Here is a 22,482-nt window from a genome sequence, read left to right on the forward strand (position 1 = left end):
GGTCCTGCAAAGCTGGGGCAGAGATGATCTGGGCTTTCCTGAGCTCCAGGAAGTGAAGGAGAAGCCCCACTTCTCAACAGTGGTTCTTTTGCAAATACAGCCAGGAGTCACTCCAGAAGGTATGAGAGTGGATGTTGACTGGTGGTGGGGCAGGATGACGTCAGGGGAGGCAGGAGGCTGGTTCAGGGACCAGGGAGGATGCCACTCAGGATGGCCTTTTGGGACCCCTCTGTGACAGGTCAGAAAAACAGGCATCTTCTTGCCTCCCCTTCCCCCCAGGTCAGGGTAGAGCAGATGGGTCCCTGTGCCTTAACTTGCCGGCTCCTCCAGCCACCTCCTCCTGCCAACCCCTTAGCCTTGGGCTTCTGAGGCCCAACTGGAGGCAAGGTTGGGGATGCTTCTCTCTCCAGCCCACTAGGGAAGGAGCTTTTTGGCAGGTGTGGGAGCACCAGGATTGCAGAAGGGCCTTCCCCAACCCTTTCTTTCTGCCTTGGCCACTCTGTCTGGGCCCCTCAGAAGCAGAGGACCGTGGTGGAAGGGTCAAGTTCAGCATCCACAGAGGCCAGAGGTCAACCTGTCAACTTCAGGTCACGCACTATCCTAAAGCCCCAGAATACAGCCATCCCCCCAAGATTGCTCCTTCTTGGGCACCTATTCCTCCTCCCCAAAGTAGGATTGCCAGATAAGACTTGGGATATATGTATACCGAAAAATAATTCATCGTCTATCTGAAACCCAAATTTAACTGGGAATCCTGTATTTTAATTTGCTAAATCTGGCAACTTCACCCCAAAGGGCCAAGTGCTGAGGCTACAGGAGCTGGGGGATGTGGCTCTGTGTGGCAGCCCACCTCCAAAACGGCCCCAGTGATCCCTACCGCCTGGTATTCATATCCTTGTGTAGTGCCTCCCACATGGTACCAGGACTACTCTGTGTGACCAACAGAATGAGGCAGAAGTGGTTGTGTGAAACTTCCAAGTCTAGGTCATGAGAGACATTGTAGCCCTCCCCCCACCCCTGCTGTTACTCCCTCATTCACTCTCAGTTGGCTGACAGAGGAAGCTGGTTGGCACAACGAGCAGCCTGTGGAGAAGCCCACGTGGCAAGGAACTGAGGCCTCCTGCCAACAGACATGTAACTGACCTTGGAAGTGGATCCTTCAGCTGCAGTGGAGCCTTCAGATGAGATCACAGCCCCATGAAAATCTCTGTGCTAGAACCACCCAGCTAAACTGCTCCTGGATTTCTGACCCTCAGAAACTATGTGAGATAATAAACGTTTCTTGTTTTAAGAGACAAAGTTTCGGGTAGTTAGTTACACTAGCAGTGTGGCCTTGGGGGAACCACTCCTCATCTCCCAGCTTCAGTTTTCTCATCTGCAAAGCATATGTAAGTCTGGCTCAGGAAACGTTCTGAAGATCAGATTTGCTAGTAGGAGTAAAGGTAGTTACACGTGTCCTGCAAATTTTAGCGGTGGTGGTTTATCTCATATCTCATCTGTGAGCCTCAGTCACTGAGGATAGGCCTCTGGGGCCAGGATCAAGCCTGGCTCAGTGAGTGAAGGGGGACTGGAGCAGGTTAGAGAACGCAATTCTTTATCTCCTTGATGTGCAGGCGTGAGGTCCCACAGCTCAACCCGTCTCCCGCAGAGGGAGTCAGTGACCTCATAAGCTCAGGTATACAGAAGACCGACTTTTTAGTCTTTCCATGGAACTAAAGCAAAGACTAGCCATTTAAAACCACAACTGACCTTACTTCCGCTTTCCAATATGAACTTTCCAAAAACTCAAGGTACAAATCTTTAATTTTTTCCCTCTGAATAGGAAAACTAGCTTGGACTTACACCCTTCAGATGAGCAGGCAGTCCGGGTCTTCCCTGGAATTGGCCACCAACTCCAGGAGGTCCCTGTCTCACACACACAGACGAGAGGGCTGACATCCGAGCCCACAACCACTGTCATTGCTCCTCTCTGCCACACGGTGGCACTGTTGGCAGCAGGTCTTATACAGTCCACCCGCCAGGCTCTGTGGTGTCTGGCTCCTCTAGGGTGGCTATAAACCTTCCAGGGAAGACAATCCCCAAATGCCACATCCGACCAAGGGTACCTTTTGTGCAGGTTCCCAGGGTCACAGTGGGTCCCCCGAGAGCACCCACTCCCCCAGCACTCCAGCACCAGGGCGTTGTCAGGGTGCTGTCAGGACTGGTCCACATGGTGATATGGGAACTTGTCTCCTTCCCTCCCCAGAAAGTTACACCCACAGGGCCAGCTTCTTGTGAAGCCAGAGGGTGTCCATGCAGACTCCCCAGGCCAGCAGGGCTACCCACACTCTTTCAAAGGGTGATGAATCCATCAAGAATACACTGGCTGCAGACAGTCCAAAGGAACAGACAATCCAAAGTCCGGTGGTGTAAGCAAATAAGGTTTCCTGTCTCTCACATAATAAGAATTGTGAGGCAGTGGCTGGTGCAAAACTATTAGGGACCTGGGTTCTGTGCTCTCTGCCCAGCCCTCCCTCCAGAGCATGTTGGCTTTGTCCTCAAACTTGTTGTCACAGCTCCACACTTCACATAATGTTCAAGGCAGGAAAGGAGCCAGCCATTTCTGACCTCTTTATCAGGAGGCAAAAGCTGAACCCCTCAGCCAACTTTGGCAAACACCGCATTGGCCAGGATGCGATCACACGGACACCCCATCTGCACAGGAGCCCAGGAAAGGAGCATTTCACTTTCCAGCCCCTGGAGTAGAAGGTGGCAAAGTTGTCAGACAGTGAAGACAACACGAGATTTTCTCTTTATGGGTCCCCTATCTCCCCACATAACCCTCCACGGCAGAAACTGCCACTCCTCAGAGATGCCCTGTCCTCCTGAGAACACTGAGGATACCTCTCAGAGCAGAGATGGGGAGAAAATGGGAGTTACAATCTGCATACATAGGGAGGTGGCACAAGTCCCAACAGAATGAAGTCACGCTCCATAGTATCCTTTTTCCCTCCCAGATGCTTGTAGGAAAAGGAAAGGAGAAGGTCAGAAAGGTCGGGCATCACCGATGGCCTATGCCTGGGGCAGCAGAGCCAGGCAGGGACTAGGTGGGCCATTTTGTAGCTGAAGCCGGCAATGATCTTTGGCAAAGTGTGGTCCTGGAGCAGAGTAAAGAGGAGGAGACATATTGCTCTGCAAAACAGGAGAGGGAATTGAGTCTGGGGGTACCAGAGGGCAAAGTGGGGAGAAGGAGCCGTTGGCTTTGTGAACTCCAGGGAAAGTGGACTACACACCCAGATGTGTGGTGAGAACAGAGCTTGAGGGAAGTGAGCGGCACTGTCAAGGAAAACTGAGTGTGGGGCTCAGAGCAACTAAATGCAAGGACTGAAGCAGATGATCAGGGAAGGCAGGGGCCACCATCACCGTATCTCCAACCCCAAAGTCCTGGGGAGGACAGGAGGGACTTCTGGCCCTGCTTGCAGGGGGCTGGGGTCTGAGCCAGCCTCACTCGGATCTCCACCACAGGGCACTGGGCTGTCTTCCAGTTTACTGACATGCATTGAAATGCCGCAGACATCATTCACTTGAGAGGAGGGCGACATGAAATGGTGCTTTCTCTCCAGCCCTCAGAGGCCGCCACCACCCTGTCCCCCAGGATGCTGAGGGGTGGGCTGTCCTATTCCCAAGAGCCTTGAGTTCCAGGTCTTCCTTAGCCCTCCTTCCTTTAAAGCTTACCAGGCCTGAGCCCCATGCCTCAGAGACTTGGGGGACCCTGACCTGGCGCCCTCATTTGCATTAAGGTGTCATCGCTTGGGGGACCTAGTGTCTCTCCCACCCCTAGTGCCTGACCCTCCAGTGTCTGGGCCTAGTGAAGAGATCCATGAAGATGTCAGGCTGGTGGGACCAGTTTGGGATCCTCAACCAGGTAATGGAGAAGCTCAGGTACAAAACATGCTTAACCAACAGCCTTCACACCTCCCCAAATCCCAACCCGCTGGATGGAGTGAGAGGAGGGCGCCTGGGTCAAGGCCCTTCCTCAGTGCTCTGTCTTCTCCCACACCCATCTGTCGCTGGCTGCGTCCTCAGCCTCCAGCTGGAACATGGATGGAGGATGGGGACAGCTGAGCCTGAGAGTGGGGATGGAGGCTGGACTGTCTCTGTTGGGGCAGATGGGGCCCCTCTGTCCCTCCGCAGCCTGGGTAACCTGAGCCCGGCATTGTGTCCATCCTGAAACAGCTGACTGTGCTGTGGGCAGACAGCTGGCGGGGCTGGGCTGGCCTGGCTGGGCTGGCTGGGGTGGGAGTGTGGGCTGTTACATGAGACTCAGAGTCTGCATCTCCCTACTCCAGACCTAAGGAGCTGCAGTCCCACCCCTGTCGCTGCAGAGAGCTGTGGCACCATGCATGGGGGCCAGAGCCCGCTGCTCCTCCTACCACTGCTGGCTGTCTACCTGGGTGTGGACTCAGGGGGTCTGGGTCCCGAAGAGCCCAGGAGCAGGGGTCCAAGGCCTCAGGGTTCGGAGGGTCTAGAGGGCTACTGGAGCCTTTCCCCACCCTAGCTCCCTGCTTCTCCAGGTCACACCCTTCCATGGCCTCCCCCTCCTTTTGTCCCAAAACCCCCGTAGCCAGGCTTACCACTGTCTGTTGCAGGAGCCCAGGGCCGGAACCAGGAGGAGCGTCTGCTCAGGGACCTGATGCACAACTACAACCCCCACCTGAGGCCCGCTGAGCGCGATTCAGACATAGTCAACGTCAGCCTGAAGCTCACGCTCACCAACCTCATCTCCCTGGTGAGCACAGGCCTGAGGACAGTGGGGAAGGGCGTGCCAGCGCACCTTGCCCCCGGGACCACTGGGGAGAGGAAGGGGCTGGCTCCGGCAGCCCAAGCAGAGAGGGCCTACACTGGAGAGGCTGGGAGCTGGAAAACTCCCATGGGAGCTGGGGTCTTATAGGGACTAACATCCTGGGAGGGACAGGGATAGGGGCTGAGCCCTCTGTTCTGCATCCCTAGAATGAGCGAGAGGAGGCCCTCACCACCAACGTCTGGATAGAAATGGTAAGAAGTCACCCTGCCACCTTCTATCCCCTGCCCCATAGGGCCCTAAGATCCTTAGAGCTGCCTGTTTCCTTCCCATCCCGTCCCTGCCTCTTCTGTCCCCCTGGGACGGGCTCCTGTTCCTGGGGGTGGGGTGCAGCAGAGAGAAAACCCCTCCCCCTGCAGCAGTGGTGTGACTACCGCCTGCGCTGGGACCCACGAGACTACGAGGGCCTGTGGGTGCTGAGGGTGCCGTCCACCATGGTGTGGCGGCCGGATGTCGTGCTGGAGAACAAGTGAGGAGGGGGTGCGGGCAGGGGTTGGGGGACAAAAGGACACAAGGGCGGGGCACAGCAGGACAAGGGGGCTCTGGGAGAAAGAGACGGGTGAGCAGAGGGTGCAGACCGGGGACCCTGCGGAGACTGGGGGGTACTGATGGAGCGGGTGCTGAGGGGAGGGCCCAGGGCCAGCGGACCTGATTCCAGACCTGGCTCCATCAGCTCTAGGCTGGGCTGCCTGGGTGGGCCACTCCCCCTCTACCATGGGGACAAGGACACATCACTCCCACAAAAGTCGCCTGTCAGGATTCCACAGGACAGGCACGGAAAGGGCTGTGCTCTGGCACTTTGTGAGAGCTCAACCAATGTAAGGGGCTGTTATGACCATTATCAAAGAGAGTCAGGGAAAGCAGCAGTGATTACGACGTGGGGCCAAAAGAGCCTGGTGGGGTGAGTGTGGCAGGGAGGGGGCTAGATGGAGGTCACAGTGCCTGAGGCTAGGTGGGGACCAGGCAGGGGTGTGGCAGGCTGGGAAGGATTGGTGTCCCCAGGCCCATCCATGCAGGGCAGAGGGCTGGTCTGGGTGCAGGTCTCAGCCGAGCAGGGGCTGTCGGGGTTGTGAGCCCCTAGCCCCATGGCCTGGCCTGTGCGCAGCGTGGACGGCGTGTTCGAGGTGGCGCTCTACTGCAATGTGCTCGTGTCTCCCGATGGCTGCGTCTACTGGCTGCCGCCCGCCATCTTCCGCTCCTCCTGTCCCGTCTCCGTCACCTACTTCCCCTTCGACTGGCAGAACTGCTCCCTCATCTTCCAGTGAGGCAACTGATTGGGGTGGGGATTTAGGAAGTCTCTCAAAGAGGGGCCCTGGCCAGGGCGGCAACAGGGGGCTTTCAGCCAGGGCTGGCTCCACCTCCCTGGGGCCACTGTGTCCATCTCAGGCCCAGAGACCTGAAGATGCCCATGTCCCTCCCTGCTAAGAGCCCTCACTCATCCTCCTTCACTGCCTCAGTTTCCCTGCCCATGCCCCGAGGAGAGACATAAAAGACTGGTGGGCAGCAAGAAGGCATACACACACCCAAGACACACATGCACAACTAGACCGCTACACCCTACAGCCCCAGGGAGAGGCGGACGCTGTCTCAGTTTCCTCATCCGTTAGTGGGGGAAGGGGGTCACGGTGACAGTTTCCCTATATTTCAGAAGAGCAGTGATTTTTCACAGCAAACTGGCAGGGAGACCCACCTCAGTAAACAGACCTGAGAGGCACAGGCTGTTTCCTTTGTTCTTAGCGTGGGCCCCTCCTGCCCTGGGAGGGAGGAACATGGGGTGGCCCTGGGCTCTTGACATCAGGGGATCACACTGAGCTGCAGCCTCCTGGCCCTTCAACTTCAATTCCCCCAGATCCCAAAGAGCCCAGCTCCCAGCCCCTGCCGTATCTTGCTGTCAGGGTTTTGTGGAGAACTCAGAAATTCTTGGCTGCACTTTTTGAGGCAAAACTGCCCACAGTTGCCCTCAGGTGACCTGTATGGGACCTCATGGGTGGGTCTACACACCTTTAAATTTAGCCTCTTTTTCTCCCCATCTCCCAGGTCCCAGACCTACAGCACCAGTGAGATCAATTTGCAGCTGAGCCAGGAAGATGGTCAGACCATAGAGTGGATTTTCATTGACCCCGAAGCCTTCACAGGTAACATCCACCCAAGGCTCCTGCTGGATCTGGCTGTGGGGCAGGGGCAGACCAAGATGCCCCCTCCCACAGAACTCAAGATGAAAATCATAGTAAACCATAAAATATGTATATTTAAGGGCCCAGCAATGCTCTGATTTTCCCCATGATAATGACTCAGTTCTGGCAGGAGGGGATCATTCTCCCTTACTCCTTCTGTTCCTCAATGGTGCTCTTTTGGGCATGTGCTGGTTGCCCTGTAGCTGGGTCACCCGGGGTTGCAGGGATCTGCCTGCCAGCACTCCCCAGGCCCACTCCAGCCTGCTGCCTGCAGAAAATGGGGAGTGGGCCATCCGGCACCGGCCAGCCAAGATGCTGCTGGATGAGGTGGCACCAGCAGAGGAGGCAGGCCACCAGAAGGTCGTCTTCTACCTGCTCATCCAGCGCAAGCCCCTCTTCTATGTCATTAACATCATCGCGCCCTGTGTGCTCATCTCCTCCGTGGCCATCCTCATCTACTTCCTTCCTGCCAAGGGTACCTAGTGCCTGTGGGAGTGGGGGCATGGCCTTGGCCAGCGGCACGGGGGGTAGCTGGAAGGGCAGAATGGCACCATGACCCAGGCCCAGGGACACTGGGCTCCTTGTGGGAAGGGGCGTGCCCCGCAGTGGGGAAGCTGAGATCTACTCTGAGGGTCTCTTGGTCATGGGCAGCGGGTGGCCAGAAGTGTACCGTCGCCATCAACGTGCTTCTGGCCCAGACTGTCTTCCTCTTCCTTGTGGCCAAAAAGGTGCCCGAGACCTCCCAGGCAGTGCCACTCATCAGCAAGTAAGGCCAGTCCTCATGCCTGCTACCTACCCCTCCCCTCCCTTCTCAGGAACGCAGGGTATAGCCCTCCTGCCAACTCCCAACCCCCGCCATCCTCAATGCCAGCCCCTCACCCTAAGGGATCTAGGGGACTCTGCCACTAGGGGTGGGGGTGGTATCTGGGGATGGAGTGCTGAAGGGCTCCTGCCTACCCAACCCCGGCAGGTACCTGACCTTCCTCCTGGTGGTGACCATCCTCATTGTTGTGAATGCTGTGGTTGTGCTCAACGTGTCTTTGCGGTCCCCACACACACACTCCATGGCCCGAGGGGTTCGCAAGGCAAGCCACCCTCTCCCTACCCATCCCAGCCCCCACCTCCCATTCCAGCATCCTCCTGCCCAGTCCACTCACATGCCCCTTTCTCTGCACTCCTGTCTCTGGGCATATTCCTCACCCAACATGTCCAGCAGCAAACCTGCCTTGTGTGTATCTTGAAGCATGTGCCCAAATGGATTAATAATAATATCGAGTGCTTACTATGTGGCAGGCAGATTATACATACTAATTTATTTAATCTTCATAAAACCCCTATGAAGTGGGTATTATATCATCTTCATTCTACAAATGAGGAAACTGAGGCACAGAGAGGTTAGGTAGCTTACCTGAGGTGGCATGGCTAGAAAGTGGAGGTGGCAGGATTCTGCCCAGGCAGTCTGGCTCCAGTGCCTACATGACTGCCTGCAGCAGTCAGCTGGGATCCTTGTTACAAATAGATTCCTGGGCCAGAATACAGGGGTGGGGCCCAGGAACTCGTTTGTAACAAGTTCCCTGATGATTCTGATGTGCACGAAAGTTTGGGGGCCCAGGCTGGGTTTCTGGCACAGAACAGGCAAGCTGTACCAGGGCCAGCCACTGCCCCTAACATGTTGTCTCCGGGCCCCCAGTGCATGAGCCCCTCGTGACAACCATCACCTTCTGCTCCAAAGCCCAGCCTGGCTGCCCAAACATCCAGGTCTGCTGGCCACTAAGCCACCCACAACATCTCCTCTCCAGGTGTTCCTGCGGCTCTTGCCCCAGCTGCTGCAGATGCAGGTTCACCCACTGGCCCCAGCAGCTGTGCAGGATGCCCGGTCCCGGCTACAGAATGGCTCCTCCCTGGGGTGGTCAATCACGGCTGGGGAGGAAGTGGCCCTCTGCCTGCCTCGCAGTGAACTCCTCTTCCGGCAGCGCCAGCGCAATGGGCTGGTGAGGGCAGCGCTGGAGAAGCTAGGTGAGGCAGGGCCGTGGACACTGCAGGCGCCCCTCCCCAGGGAATCCAGACAGGAAGGGCTGTCTGTTGGCCAAGGTGCCAGGCACAGCAGATGAGTGTTGGGCAAATGTCCAGGTTGAGGAGAGAGGGACTGGGGTCCCTAAGGAGAGGCCACTCTCTCTACTGTTTCTTCTCTATTCTATTCCCAAACCTTACCCCGTCTCCTCAACAGAGAAAGGCCCGGAGTCAGGGCAGAGCCAGCTGTGTGGCAGCTTGAAGGAGGCCGCTCCGGCCATCCAGGCCTGCGTGGAAGCCTGCAACCTCATTGCCCGTGCCCGGCACCAGCAGAGTCACTTTGACAGTGTAAGCCAGTCCGGGGGTGGGGTGGGGGGTTGAGAACCTGATGAGAAACTTGGACCTGAGATGGGGGCAGGATGAGTGAGATGGCCATGGTAGGGCAATTGATGGAAAAAGCAGAATTGGGAATGGGGCCAGGAGACCATGGAAGAAGCCAGGTTGATGCCTGGAAGTAGGTGAAAAGGATGGGGAAATGAAGAATGGAGGTCCACCAGATGATCAAGGATGGTATAGCGGCCCAGCTTCCTGTCACCGCTGGTCATCTCATACCCTGCCTCTCGCCCTCAGGGAAACGAGGAATGGTTTCTGGTGGGCCGAGTGCTGGACAGAGTTTGCTTCCTGGCCATGCTCTCACTCTTTGTCTGTGGCACTGCTGGCATCTTCCTCATGGCCCATTACAACCGCGTGCCTGCCCTGCCATTCCCAGGAGACCCCCGCTCCTACCTGCCCTCATCGGACTGAGCCAGCCAATTGCTGCTAGCCACGTGCAGTCTTACCAGCTTTGTTGTGCTGCTGAAGTTATGAGTATGCTCTTTGGGAAGCACACTTCAGGGACATGTGAGCCAACGGCCCTGAGAAAAGCTGAGGAAATAAACAGACACAGCTGGAGTTCTGGAGGGGCTGGGGATGGGATGTGGGCAGAGTGTGCTAGTGGGATCGGCATCCATGTGGCACTAGCTTGCTAGTCCTGGAACTCCCCTCACTTCAGTAAAGTGTTATCAATTCCCATCATTTCTGAAGTTCTGAGGACTCTGTTTTATATCATATCCCCAACTGGGCAAGGTCCTATCACTCTAGGCCTGGGCCTCCCTTCCCTTTTACAAGTTCCCTGCAGGCTCCTGAAGGAGGGAAGTCAAGAGAGAAATGAAGAGTAGCAGCCAATGCTCTCTCAAAAGAAGGGCAGCAGCCCATTCCAGCTGGCATATGCCTGCTTTCTGGGTGCTGTAAACACCTAATAATGACACGCACCAGTGACCTTTTCATTTATAGGCATTTTTTGTCATTGATCACCAAACAGTTCATTAATTTTATTATCTTTTCTTCATTGTTAAGAGAAGAGATCTTCACAGCATCATGGATAAGCAAGTCACTATTCCCCTATGTTTAGGATAGGCAAATTGGGGCCCAGAGTAAGAGAGGCTTCCCAGAACAATGGTAGCTAAATAAAAGTGTCTGGTATAGAAGTCTCAACTCTGACCCAATCTTAGACACTAAGAAAGTACAGGGTTGCTGGCTTTGGGGATCAATCACCAGCAGGTTCATCTCATTTACTCCGGGGTGGGGGGAAGGCGGCGCAGGCACCGCTGTGTATTTGGAGCAAAGGCTTAGATCCAGGAGGCAATTTGTTGATGGTGGGACCATCTCTTGTTCCTGAAAGCCTCTTGCTAGCTTTGTCACCCAGAGTGAGTCTCTCAACCATTCTGACTGCCTCAGAGGGCGGAGATTAGTTCTGTAGCTCCTGGCACGAGTAAGCAAAGATTAACAATAGCTACCACTTATCGAAGGTTACGGTGTCTAGCGCCTGACACTGATTATCTCGTTCAATCCACACGGCCATCTGAAGAGGCGCGTACTATAGTACAGTATTGCCAGAACCAAAGAAGGACCTAACCTCGCGGAGGTTAGGAGAGAATCCAGGATCTTGTAGCCCCACTGGCGGTGGAGTCGGGATGTGTACCATGCCGTGAATCCAGAGCCTGCGCCGTCAGCGACTCAGCGCTGCCTCTTTCTCCGAGCCCGCCGCGGGAGGGGGTCAGGATGCGCTCCCTGGGGAGGGCGGTTGGGCTGACAGGGAGGCGGCAGACAGGGACAGGGATTGGAATTGGAATAAAGCTGAGGCCCTCAGCCGGCGAAAGAGCTAAAGCCGAGCGCGTCGGCGAAGCCGCCCAGATTTGGTGTCCCGGGATACCCGTTCCCTACCGGGGCAGCGCGCCGACGTTCCGCTGCGTCCCGCACAACCGGAAGTGGCCGGACCCTAGGCGGAGGGACCGGAGGAGCGGAAGTCACTCCGTGAGGCAGTGGCTACGGCGGCAGCGAGAGGATGAACAACAAGTTCGACGCGTGAGTGGCTCGTGGCCGGTCCCCCGGGGCCCCTTCCCCCAACCGTTCCCCGCGCCCGCCCCCGCCAGGACGGCCGGCGGCGCAAATTGTGCGGCACCGGCTTCCCTCCCGGGCTCGGGCTACGGGCCGGCCTGGGCGGCTGGCTGGGAGGAGGGAGTTGGGGAGGTGGGATGCAGGGGGTCTCTGGGACCCCAGGGTCGTGAGGACCGAGGACGAAGTGGGGGCTCGGGGGAGAGAAGGTGGCCGTACCTCCCGGAAGGAGATTTTCCGACGCCCCGCCCGGGCGGGTGCGGGTTGCCAGTGGCGTGGAGGGGCGGAGACCTCGGCGGTTTGGGTGTTTCCGCAGCCTGGCCGCCTCTGAATCCAGCTCTCCTCACAGACTCTGGCCTAGGCAGCTCACCTCTCTTCTCTGTCTCAGTTTTCTCATCTGCAAAGTGGGGACTGTAACAGTTCGTGTCGTACGGTTGCGAAGATGCAATGAGGTAATGTGGCTGCCGCGCTCAGCGCTGTGGCTGCTCAGTTACGGAATTCTCATCGTCTTCCTGAGACTCCTTCCTACTTCCTTTCTCCTCCCCCTCCTTTTCCCCTCTTCCAACACACTCTCCAAGAGATGCTCAGTATCTTGCCCAAGTTTCTTGTTACTGTCCCCTTCTGCGATTCTGTATGTACCCTGATTTCTAGTTACAGCATCTATTTGGAGATGCAGAATGGAAATGCTAAGTGTTTGCGTATTTCCCTCCAGCGATTGTATCTGAAGGTAGATTATGTTCTTAGCTTTCACCTAGTAGTCCAGTAAATCTGTCTTCTGAAGACCTAGATTTCCAGTCGCAGACCCACCCACCAGTTAATAGTTATTTGATAGCAGAAAAGTTACCCAGTCTCTGAGCCACTGTTACCCAAACCCAATTAATGGCTAAGGCCTTGCTGCCACACTGGTGTGATAAGGATCAAATCATGTTCAACAGTGCTTAAAGGTACTTTGTAAATTGATAAATAGTGAGATATAAATGTAAAATAGAATTACTTTTAGTTTAGGTTGTGACCCACTGTTTCTGATGGGAAATTGGGGCTTTTCCTGTACAGTGAGTGCTGGTGTGCAAATTCAGAAGTCCTGGATTCTGACACTCCAGACAGCTCCTCAGGAATGTTTCCTGGTTGCTGAGAGGGCTTTACTAGTTGAAAAAAATCTTTGGGAGAGCGCTTCTGCGGCCTGCTGCATAGCTGAGCCATCCCTATACTAACGCCACCCCACCCCCCATCATCATAAGCCCTGCAACTCTTAGCTCCAGATCTAAGTCCAGCCTCTGGAGTTTTCTGCCAGCCTTACACCCCTTCTCCACTGAATTGAAGAAATAAAAATTTCATCTTAAGAAGGCATTTTATGGGCTCTCTGGCCCAGTCCCAACCAAATCATTGGGAGGCCTGGAGTAAGCTAATTTAAGAACGGCAATAATGGCTTCCACAGGCATTTTGCTATTTTTCATATATTATTTATACTTCTAACAAGCCTGTAAAGGGGATCTTGTTACCTCCTTTTAGAAATGAGGAAAATGAGACTCTGAGATTAAATAACTTGCCCACAACAAGAATGGCCATATGGTGGGATTCAAACCCAGGTTTGTTATTTAATGTTTGTTCAAGCACATCTTGACAAAAACTAACCTGGGTCATTTTTAATTAGTTCTAATTATTAACTATTTATTATACTGAGCCAGATTTTTTTAAACATGTCTTCTAACTAGGAAAAAAACAAAGCTGGCTTTCATTTGAAATTAACAATTGGAGACAGCACTCCCCCCAGTTTTGTTTTTGTTGTTTTTGTTTTTCATTCAAAAAAAGTATGCAGTTTTTAGACCACTGCTGCATATTCAGCCTCTGCACTCTTCACCACATGGCTCCTAAGGATGTGTTCCAGTTTGCCAGAGTTCTAAAAGTTCAGTGCCTGGAGTTCAGTACTGTAGTCTAATCTGGTGGGCTCAGATTTAAGGGGATCTCTAGTCTCCTTTTCTGTGTGGTTTTCTGTGAATGTAACCTAATTGCTACCCCCCCCCCCACCCAAATCAAGTCTTTAGCTCCCAGTGCCATTGATCCTGTTCAGATATAAAACCTTAAGATGCTTTCACTGTACTGTAGTCCCTACATATTGAGCTTGGTTTTCAAATCTAGATGCCATACTTGACTTTGTCCTTATTCTCTCTCTGTTAGCTTTTGGCCCATTCTTAACTATTGTCTGAACCACTTATTTGTCACTCATCCTGCTGTGCCTTGTATTGCTTTGATTTTAGAGATCCATTCATTAAACGTGTTTGTTTTCTGCCACTGCCTGATGCTGAACATGTAAAGATGAATTATACCAAGTTCCTACCTACAATGTATTATCTAGTCAGGAAGTATGAGGACATACCTGGGCAGAAGCTTGGTGATCTAATTAGGTGCCACAGTCTGGACAGCCTCAGGTGCTAATTGCCTGCCTGAGTCTATGGAGCACTGATTTTTCTGTAGATTATATCTTTGCTCAAATCCAGCTTCAGGCTGGGAGGAGTAGCCTCTGAAATATAGGATGCAGATGACTTGCCTTAAGTGTAGGCTCAGAGAACAGAGTGGTTGGTTAGCTCCACCCTCAAGAAATAACAGCATCAGATGAATGTCCATTAGGGTTTCCATTTACTATCTTAGAAGGAAGTCGGGAGGTGTGGTCCAGGAATCACAGTAGCGTTGTTTATTCTCTGACATGAATATTTTTGTTATTCTTTTTCTGTTTCCTAGCAGTGATTAGCAGCAAGAGCACTAAAAAAGGAACTTACATGCTTTTCTTGGGACTAGCAGAACGTGAGATGCTGGGATGACTGTGCCCCTCTTCAACCAACATCGAAGGGAACAGACCCTGAAGGATATAGTGGGAGATTGGGAGCTGAGGAGAAAGATGGTTTGAGTCCTTGGGGTATGCCCTAAAGAAGAGAATTAGGAGCTGTCTTGGGTCCAAGCAATAGAAAAACTCATGAGATGTTCGTAATCAGGAAACAAGAAACTAGTCATGACAGTATAGCTGGGACAAATACAAACATTTATATGGGAGTGTTCAGAAGAGGGGATCCCGACTCAGCTTAGAGAGAGATTAGGAAATATTTTCAAGAAGAGAACGTGGCCCTTAGTCTGAGTCCTAAAGGACAGGTTAAGTAGGGGAAGAGGGGCTCTCTGAGGAGAGCATGTGATGAACGCAACAGAGGGGTGAGGTTGAGGACTGCAAGTAGGTTGATACCACCGAAGGGAAAGGAGTCTGTTGTACCATGCTGAGGCCTGACTCTGGCATTCTGTAGTATCTGATACAGTATGCTTATAAATGTAGTGGGGCTTACATGCTAGTCAGGCACCTCTTGAAAAGGAAACCACACCACCTCAAATTTAATAAAGGGAAAGGAGTAGTGTAAGTACCGTTAAGTCTCCCAGAGGTCCAGGAAGGCTGAACTAAGCCAATGCGATATCAGCATCACAAACAAAACCATTGTCCTCTCCACTCTGTTCATCTGCTCCATTCTCTTTGCCCCTCCTGGCTTCCTTTGCTCCTCCTGGCTTCCTTTGCTTTTGCTTAATGTCTTTATTCCCTCATGGCTTTTCTTGTATGAAACTTGTACAGCTGACCACCCCAGCTCCTGAATCTGTGTCATCTGTCATCTCCTGGATGAAAAGCTGAGGGAAGAATCTGCTTATAATTTTGAGCAAGGCCTTGAGGCATAGGCCAGTCTCGGCCCTTTGTAGTCATGTCTTGGCCAGGGTGGGGATGGGGACAGTGCATGACCTCAGGAGTGAATCTTACAGCTAGGGCTGTGAGGTGGGCAGAACAGACACCTCAGCACATGCTGCGCTCATCCATCCTAACATTTGAGTGCTTTTAATGTGATAGGCACTAGGGATTCCTGGGCAAGAAAACAAAGTACAAAATTCTTTGCAACATGTTTCTAATCTGTAATACAGGCAGACTGCATTTGACTGAGCTGTACAGATACTGCTTTTTTTTTTTTTAAAGAAATTGAAAGTTTATGGCAACCCTGTGTGTCAGATAATGGTTAACATTTTTTAGCAGTAAAGTATTTTTTAATTAAAATACCTACTTTTTTTAAGACATAATGCTATTGCACTCTTAATAGCATACAGTATAGTTTAAACATATGCACTGGGAAATCCAAAAAAAAAAGTGACTGGTTTTATTGTGATACTTACTTTATTGCAGTGACATGGAACCAAACCCACAATAACCCCAAGGTATTCCTGTATCTGAGTTTTAGTTTGACCATTTCTAGTACCTTTCTTAAGAATTGCTGAATTCCACTTGACTGGATAGGGCTAGAAAGGTGATTTCAGGAAAGACCCATGATAAGTTAATGGTCCAGCTCTAAGCTAAACAGCGTTCTTACTATCTTGGTGAATTCACCTTCCATTTATCTTTTTGTCTGAATCCAGTGAACTTCAGGTGTACCTGAAAGCCTTAGTATTTTGTTTTGAAGGGTGGTAAGTTAGGCTCAGAAACTGAGATTGTCCTTGCCAATAGTTTATTTCACACTGATTCACCGTGAGAATTGCAGTAATTTCGTAAACCAGTAGCAATGCAGATGTCTCTTATTAAGCCAGTAAAGAAATAACATAACATACTTCAGACCAATGATAGATTAATCACACTGTTCCAGGCAAGAAGAGATAAAAGGAGTAAAGTCCAAATTTAGTTCAGGGTGTACCTTTGTATGAATTGGTACTAGGATAAGAAGGCTTTGCCAACCAAGAGCTCAGGTCCAGCTGCCAGCTCAAAATTCAAAGTCCCTTATTGTAAGGGACCTACAGCACTGGTGTTGACGGGGGAGCTGATCTTTATGGGGGCTGCTGCATACAAGGTTTGTCACCACTGCTAAAAAGATCACCATTACCACAGCAGGAGCTAATGTCCCTTCTCTTCCTGAGACTGCTGCATGGTTTAACACCAGTTCCAACCAAAGAATCGCCTTGGCCACTGTTGGAGGAGCAAGTGTCCCAAGATACTCAGAGAGCAAGATCAGCCAAGGGTGGCTTTACCCGGACAGAAACTTGGATGTTCCTCACAAACCCTCCGTGTTTGTAGTCTGTCCCCTCACCGTAGTTCCTTCTTTGTCTGTTTTTATTGATGATGAGCTCCCAGGGGGGCCACTCTGCAACTGAGCTGCTAGCGCCTGTCAGAGGCAGCAGACGAGGTGACGTCCTGACACATTTTGTTCTATAGCAAAACAGTTTTACTTCTAAAAGCAGTTTCTTTTTGGTCTTTGTCATAAACAAGTGTATTAAAATATCTTCATTTAAGTCATAAGTGGATTTGAAATCATAGCAAACCGATATACAACACTTAGAGTGGTTTCACTGCTCCTAAAAGCTTGGCGCATAAAGTACATTTGACTGTATTAACAAGACAAGAAGGCATTCCTTCCTTTTCTTTCTTTTCTTTTCATTTAACACTGATGCAGCATCTGCTTGTGCTACATGTTAGAGCAGCATCTTCTTGTCCTACATGCTGAAGATGCAAAGATTAATAAGACACTGTTCTAAGAGCCCCCTCCACCTAGAAGGAAAAATGCATATGGGAGGAATGGTGCCTTGGACTGAGGGGCAACTTTGCAGATAGCTCGGATGTGGAACTGTAGGTTGCTTTGGGAGGTTGAGGGAGCAAAGAGGATGCCAGATTGACCAGAGTCAGATTCTAGAGAATCTTACATTGTTGTACTTTATCCTTCATGGCGGACATCAAAGGGCAAGGGACAGTTGAGGGGTTTAAGCAGGGGAATTAAAAGATTAGATTTGCATTTAGTAAGATAGAGCTGGTGGCAATGTGGAGGACAACAGAGCATGGAGATGATTTGTGTCAGGGAGACCGGATAGGAATTTATTGTAATGTAATTGAGATGACAGGAGAGAAGGGTCCAAACTAAAGCAGTAGCAGTGGGGAAGGGTAGGAAAGATGATTAGAAGTGGCAAGAAACTTTTTAAACTTCATTTTGAAATACCAGAGTGGTTATTTAATCCAGAAAATTTTTTCATTGTTGACTCTATTTTTGGTAAAGCAATCTCTTACCCCCTTGCTTACCCTCTTGCTTCTTTTGGGGGAGGGGGTGGCTGTTAGGTTTATTTATTTATTTATTTATTTTTGATAGAGGTACTGGGGATTGAACCCAGGACCTTGTGCATGCTAAGCATGCACTCTACCACTGTACCTCAGCTTCTTTGTGCAGCCTTTTAGAAAACTAGAAGACCATGCTTTCTGGAATTTACAGGTTAGCTGATGAGCATTTCGTTTTTGTTGACTCCTAGTTGCCTTTCTGCATTCCCTTGTCCTGTCCCATGTGCATCCCATTGCCTGTATCTTAAGTGACTTCAGGTTGGTTCCATGGTAGTTCATTTGACCTGGTGGCTTTGTTAGATAAGCAAGAATCAGCTCAGTCATGGGATAACGTTGTTTTGCCTTCTCATTTAGATTGAAAGATGATGACAGTGGGGACCATGATCAGAATGAAGAAAACAGCACACAGAAAGATGGTGAGAAGGAAAAAACGGAACGAGACAAGAGTCAGAGCAGCAGCAAAAGGAAGGTGAGTTTTGTGCTGTAGAGACGTAGTTGCCTTTGGACTTGAGACTGGGTTATCTTGTGAAATCTGTTTATCTGGAAGATGCCAGATTAACTTAATAGCACTCTGTTTTGTAATATATGATTTGTTCTCAGAAAAGATTATTGAATCACTGGAGTTCATTTTGGGACTTAGAACATTTCCCTTGAAACATGATCTTGAGATGCTGCCTCACTCTCTGGTATTCTCCAAGCTTGATGTAATGGAGATTAACCCTGGAGTTTAAGGCTGTTAGCTGCTTCGTAAGCTGCTGCTCAGTGTTTCAAGTCCTGCACATCACTTAGAAGAATAAGTACTCTGAGCTGAAAGTGACTTGGAAAAGAAAAAAATTAGAGAATCTGAGATAGATGGGTCAATTTCTTTCTTGAAATATTAAAGCAATCATTAATTCATTTGCCCCACAATATCGAGTACTTTCCAAATGTAAGCATCTTGTGTGCTAAGAGGACTCAAAGCTGGATGAGACCATGGATCAAGGCGTTTACAGTGCCAGTAATACTAGTAGCTGTCTTTTATTGAGCACTTACTGTGTGCCAGGCACCATGTGAGCACTTTACATCTATTAATTAATTTGATCCTCTCAGCAGCCCCATGAGGGTGGTTATTATTATTTCCCCCATTTTGCAGATAAGCAGCTGAGGCACAAACAGGTTAAGCAACTTGCCCAAGGTCACTTGGCCAGTGATAAGAGTGCCATAGAGGAGGCCGTACTTGGCCTGGGAATATGTTGAGATAAGATACAAAAATAAATACCTATGGTAGGAAGTAGAAAGTTACAAAAGCTTTGAGAACACAGAGAAAATGTTACAGGAACTTACAGTCAGTTAACCACTAAAGAAATTTACTACGTAAGCAGAATCTTGAGCACATTGCAGTAATTGAGGATGCATCCTTTTTAATTGTGGAGGTTGTGAGCGGTGACAGTGTAAAATGTTTTCTCAGTCTCAGAGCATGTGAAAAATGCCCAGGTTAACCCACCTTCTTTAATTCACAGGCTGTTGTCCCTGGGCCAGCAGAGCACCCCCTGCAGTATAACTACACTTTCTGGTATTCCAGGAGAACCCCCGGCCGTCCCACCAGCTCACAGAGCTACGAACAGAATATCAAACAGATTGGCACCTTTGCCTCTGTGAGTATTTAGTGGCTTAATGTAGTGTGAGCCGTGATTGTACATTCACGCCTGTATTTACATCACTGTGTTTATTTACCCTTTTGGTAACCTACTTAGGATACTGGTTTCCTTAGTTGACTGATTGAAGTCTCTGAAGTCAAATTGCTTCATTCTTAGATTTCTTATTACACATCTGTAGGCAATATACATTGATATCAACAAGTATGTGAATTGTGGAATTGATCAGAAGGGGATGATACAAAAATACAGATTTGTTTAAGTAGTTATTTATTGAGTTCTTACTATGCTCAAAGTGTCATGGGAGATACAAAATTTTATAGTGCGTGATGTCTGTTCTCATGAAGCTTGCAGTAAAGTCAGAGTGAAATTCTAAAGTTTTTGTTTAATAAACTCCCATTAGGGTTTTGGATATGTTAGTGATTATGCATAAAGCAGCATCTTTTTTTCTATGTTCAGAAAGAAACAAAATCTCTAACTTTTTTTGTGGGTACTGTCAGTATAGAGAGCCCACACTCTCTTATCTCCCTCACAGGTAGCTGGTTTGTGTACTGTGAAAAGCTGTGTGCAACTAAAGTCAGTCTCGTTCAATGAAAGTTACTATGTACTTCCTGTGTGCTGTCCAGTCAATCTCTGGGCAGAATCAAATGCAGGATTTGTTATTTTCTTGAAATTATTGAGGTGTTTGTCCTGTTTAAAATGCAGACACTGGAAAAGGAAACTATAATAGACAGTAAATTTTACAATAAATTAATAAAGAGGAAGGACACAGTAATAGACACTTCATGTAATTCACTTCAGTTGTTACGATGGCTCTATCAAGTCAGTGATACTATCTATTTACAAATGAGGTGAATGAGATTTGGGCTAAGTATCTGATCTGAAGTCTCAAGTAAGTTACAATTTACTTGATTAAGTAGAAGAACTAGTATTGAAACTCAGGTTGGGTAGGCTGTAAAAAAACACCTTCCAAAGCCCGTGTTCTGTCATGCTTCCATATGCTAAAATGCATTCCAAGAGGCTCCAGTTTTTTTAAATGTTTGTTTACTAGACAAGCTCTATTTATATATCTGTTTGTTTATTAATTAGATATACAAATATAACTGGTAATCAGATTATCTGATTACTGTGCTGAGTTGATAAAGTTTCAGCAAAAAGCAAAGATTTTGTTTTAGTTGGCCTGTGCTCCCTTATCACTGGTAAATGTAGGCTTTTTTGAATTATTCAAAATAGCCTGTGCACTGGTACATACTTGATTCAAGCAGTGTTTGTTGAATGAATTCAAGGCACTAATAGAGTTCTAAAATGAATTAAAACCTTGCCCTTGGGGAAATAAGACCTTCCCAGGAATTTCTAACACGGAGGGGCAATGGACGGTGCTATATAAGGAAGGCATGGCTAGAGTGATCTTGGAGTTCAGAGGAAAGGAATTAATTTCAACTTGGAGAAAGCCTCTTTGAGAGGAGATGGATTGAAGATTGAATTTAAAGAATTTAAACAGGTGCTAAGAAGAGGAAGGAATTCTTGGCAGAGAGAACAGTAGAATTAAACTTTAAAAAAATACCCATGAAGTCTTAACATTCCTGAATCCACAGAAATTTTGGTTACTGGCTAGACGTTGCAGGTAAAAGGACAGCCATTACGTTATGAGCAGCTGGTTAGGCACTCAGAATCAACGAAGGAGCTGACCTGGGGAGTAAGTTTTCATTCAGGATTTTGTTCAGTTATTTTGGGATGATTATAAATATTTCTAGCATTTTCTTTTCCTCTTAAGAAAAGCATGCATGAATTTACCCAACTTGTGCAAGGAAAGTTTTTGTTTTCTTTGGGCCTTTATGTTGAGTTGAACAGTTTATCATCAGCAGCATCTTGGGATAATGCTGCTTCAGTACTCACCGCTGTCATGTAATTCGGGGCATTAGGAAATGTCTCACAATATTAAATTCCTCACACGGAAATAATTACGTTGTGAAACCCTTTATTAATGCCAAAGCAGTATTTCCCAGTGGTCCTCAATCCTAGTATTTGACATTTAAAAGTTCTTGAAAAGTGACTAAGAAGGCCGTGTCTTGAAGTGGAAAGGGCATTGGACTTGGGGATCACAGGTCTGTCTCATCCATTCTGGTGCTTGACTTTGTGGGTCAGGGCAAGTTCTGAAACTGTGTTCTCAATTAGAAAATGAAGAAGGTAGTTGAGATGATTTCTGAGGTCTTTTCTACATCTTGTATTCTGAGTCTAAATATTTCTTTCACCTTTTGGTTTCAGTTGGGAGTTTCAAAAATGAAAATTGCCTAGAGAGAAGGGGGAAAAAATCAAAGTTTAATAATATTTCTCAAGCTACTTATTACTTCATCTCTCTTGTCGTTTGGATATGAGATTCTGGCTCTAAGATTGTATGGGATGGCTCAAAGATTGGTGGAGACCAAACTGTTAATGAAGCAGTGCTTGATTAGGGGGTTGGTGATGGTTGATGTACTTTGTCCCTGCCACTCACCTCAAGTCCCGATTCACAACAAGCCACAGCTTCTAGTAGACGTGCTTCATTTCTTTCCACTGTGTTAGGGTGGGGAAAGATTGTTGCTCGCCGTGTGCACATGACCAGTCACTGTTCTGAATCTCCGTGTACAATTAAGCATAGCTATTGCTGAGATGAAACACTGCACTGAAGTCCTAGGAGTGGTGTTCATTCCTGACTTTGTAACATGAGACATTTTCCATGTTTCTGTTCTCTAGAGGAAAGAAAAGGATAGCCATTTCACACAGTGTGAGGTCTGTCCAGATCTAGGAGTATCTACTCAGTTCCCATTTTGAGCTGCACGTTGTAGAATCTTGCTTTGTATTTATTTAGAGCCCCCTCAGCAGTGTGTTGGCAAATACCAACTGTTTCTTTAGACTGTTCCACATTTTCTTTTTCTTCCTAAAGTGTGCCTCTTCACTGGCCAGTACTTTGTAGGTGTTCTCTGTGAACTGCAGAGGAATAGGGATGTACTCTCTCCTGTCAAGTTACTAGTGAGAGAAACAGGAACAACATGATGACTATAAATAAGAGTACATTTGATAGAGAAATATGTATAGAATAGAGAAATATCTAATTTTCTAACAGGACCGTGAAGAAGGAGCTAAGAGAAACAAAATTTCTAGCCAAGAAGAGGGACTTAAACCCTAAGTGAGAGAAGCCATGTCCTGCTTGGTTTTGGACTGTCCTGGCCTTAGCAAGGGCACTTGGGTGTAGAGTAGAGCATGTGCCTGATTCTGTCACTTAGTGCTCGGTAGCTAAATAAAATAAAA

At 49.2% G+C, this 22,482-nt stretch overlaps 2 protein-coding genes and 1 long non-coding RNA gene across 10 annotated transcripts in view; 2 read left to right on the top strand and 1 right to left on the bottom strand.

Moving 5' to 3' along the window:
• The first annotated feature begins 4,325 nt into the window (after positions 1–4,325).
• On the top strand, positions 4,326–10,098 carry CHRNG (cholinergic receptor nicotinic gamma subunit). 4 transcript variants are annotated; one of them, XM_010948186.2, is made up of 12 exons: positions 4,326–4,433; positions 4,629–4,768; positions 4,990–5,034; positions 5,200–5,309; positions 5,946–6,101; positions 6,878–6,975; positions 7,289–7,489; positions 7,666–7,780; positions 7,985–8,099; positions 8,814–9,030; positions 9,242–9,372; positions 9,655–10,098. In XM_010948186.2, exons 1-12 carry the CDS (start codon positions 4,379–4,381, stop codon positions 9,826–9,828), a joined length of 1,557 nt encoding a protein of 518 aa, XP_010946488.2. In that variant the 5' UTR covers positions 4,326–4,378; the 3' UTR covers positions 9,829–10,098. The 4 variants fall into 4 exon arrangements, with proteins under 4 accessions (XP_010946488.2, XP_010946489.2, XP_074220600.1 ...); XM_074364499.1 differs by having other exon boundaries at positions 4,344–4,493; XM_010948187.2 differs by lacking the exon at positions 5,946–6,101.
• A 1,171-nt stretch (positions 10,099–11,269) lies between these two features.
• EIF4E2 (eukaryotic translation initiation factor 4E family member 2) overlaps positions 11,270–22,482 on the top strand; it is a 28,865-nt gene continuing 17,652 nt past the window's right edge. For 3 of the 5 annotated variants that reach the window (XR_012507203.1, XM_010948184.3, XM_010948185.3), the window contains exons 1-3: positions 11,270–11,427; positions 17,915–18,029; positions 19,060–19,194. Coding sequence is in view for 4 of the 5 variants with exons in the window: in XM_010948184.3 (XP_010946486.1) it covers positions 11,408–11,427; positions 17,915–18,029; positions 19,060–19,194 (270 nt within the window). In the remaining variant the exon portion in view is untranslated. Of the gene's footprint in view, positions 11,428–11,674; positions 11,910–17,914; positions 18,030–19,059; positions 19,195–22,482 lie in introns of those variants that run through there. The other 2 variants (XM_010948182.3, XM_010948183.3) reach the window with 2 other exon arrangements.
• The window catches only part of LOC123614882 (uncharacterized), a 34,547-nt gene continuing 33,411 nt past the window's right edge, over positions 21,347–22,482 (bottom strand). The window contains exons 4-5 of the long non-coding RNA XR_006722362.2: positions 21,689–21,923; positions 21,347–21,485 (exon numbers count right to left, since the gene is read on the bottom strand). This is a non-coding gene — a long non-coding RNA (uncharacterized LOC123614882). The remainder of the gene's footprint in view (positions 21,486–21,688; positions 21,924–22,482) is intronic.

The sequence above is a fragment of the Camelus bactrianus genome, chromosome 5 (genome assembly GCF_048773025.1).
Source record: "Camelus bactrianus isolate YW-2024 breed Bactrian camel chromosome 5, ASM4877302v1, whole genome shotgun sequence".
In the NCBI taxonomy this organism is placed as follows: domain Eukaryota; kingdom Metazoa; phylum Chordata; class Mammalia; order Artiodactyla; family Camelidae; genus Camelus; species Camelus bactrianus.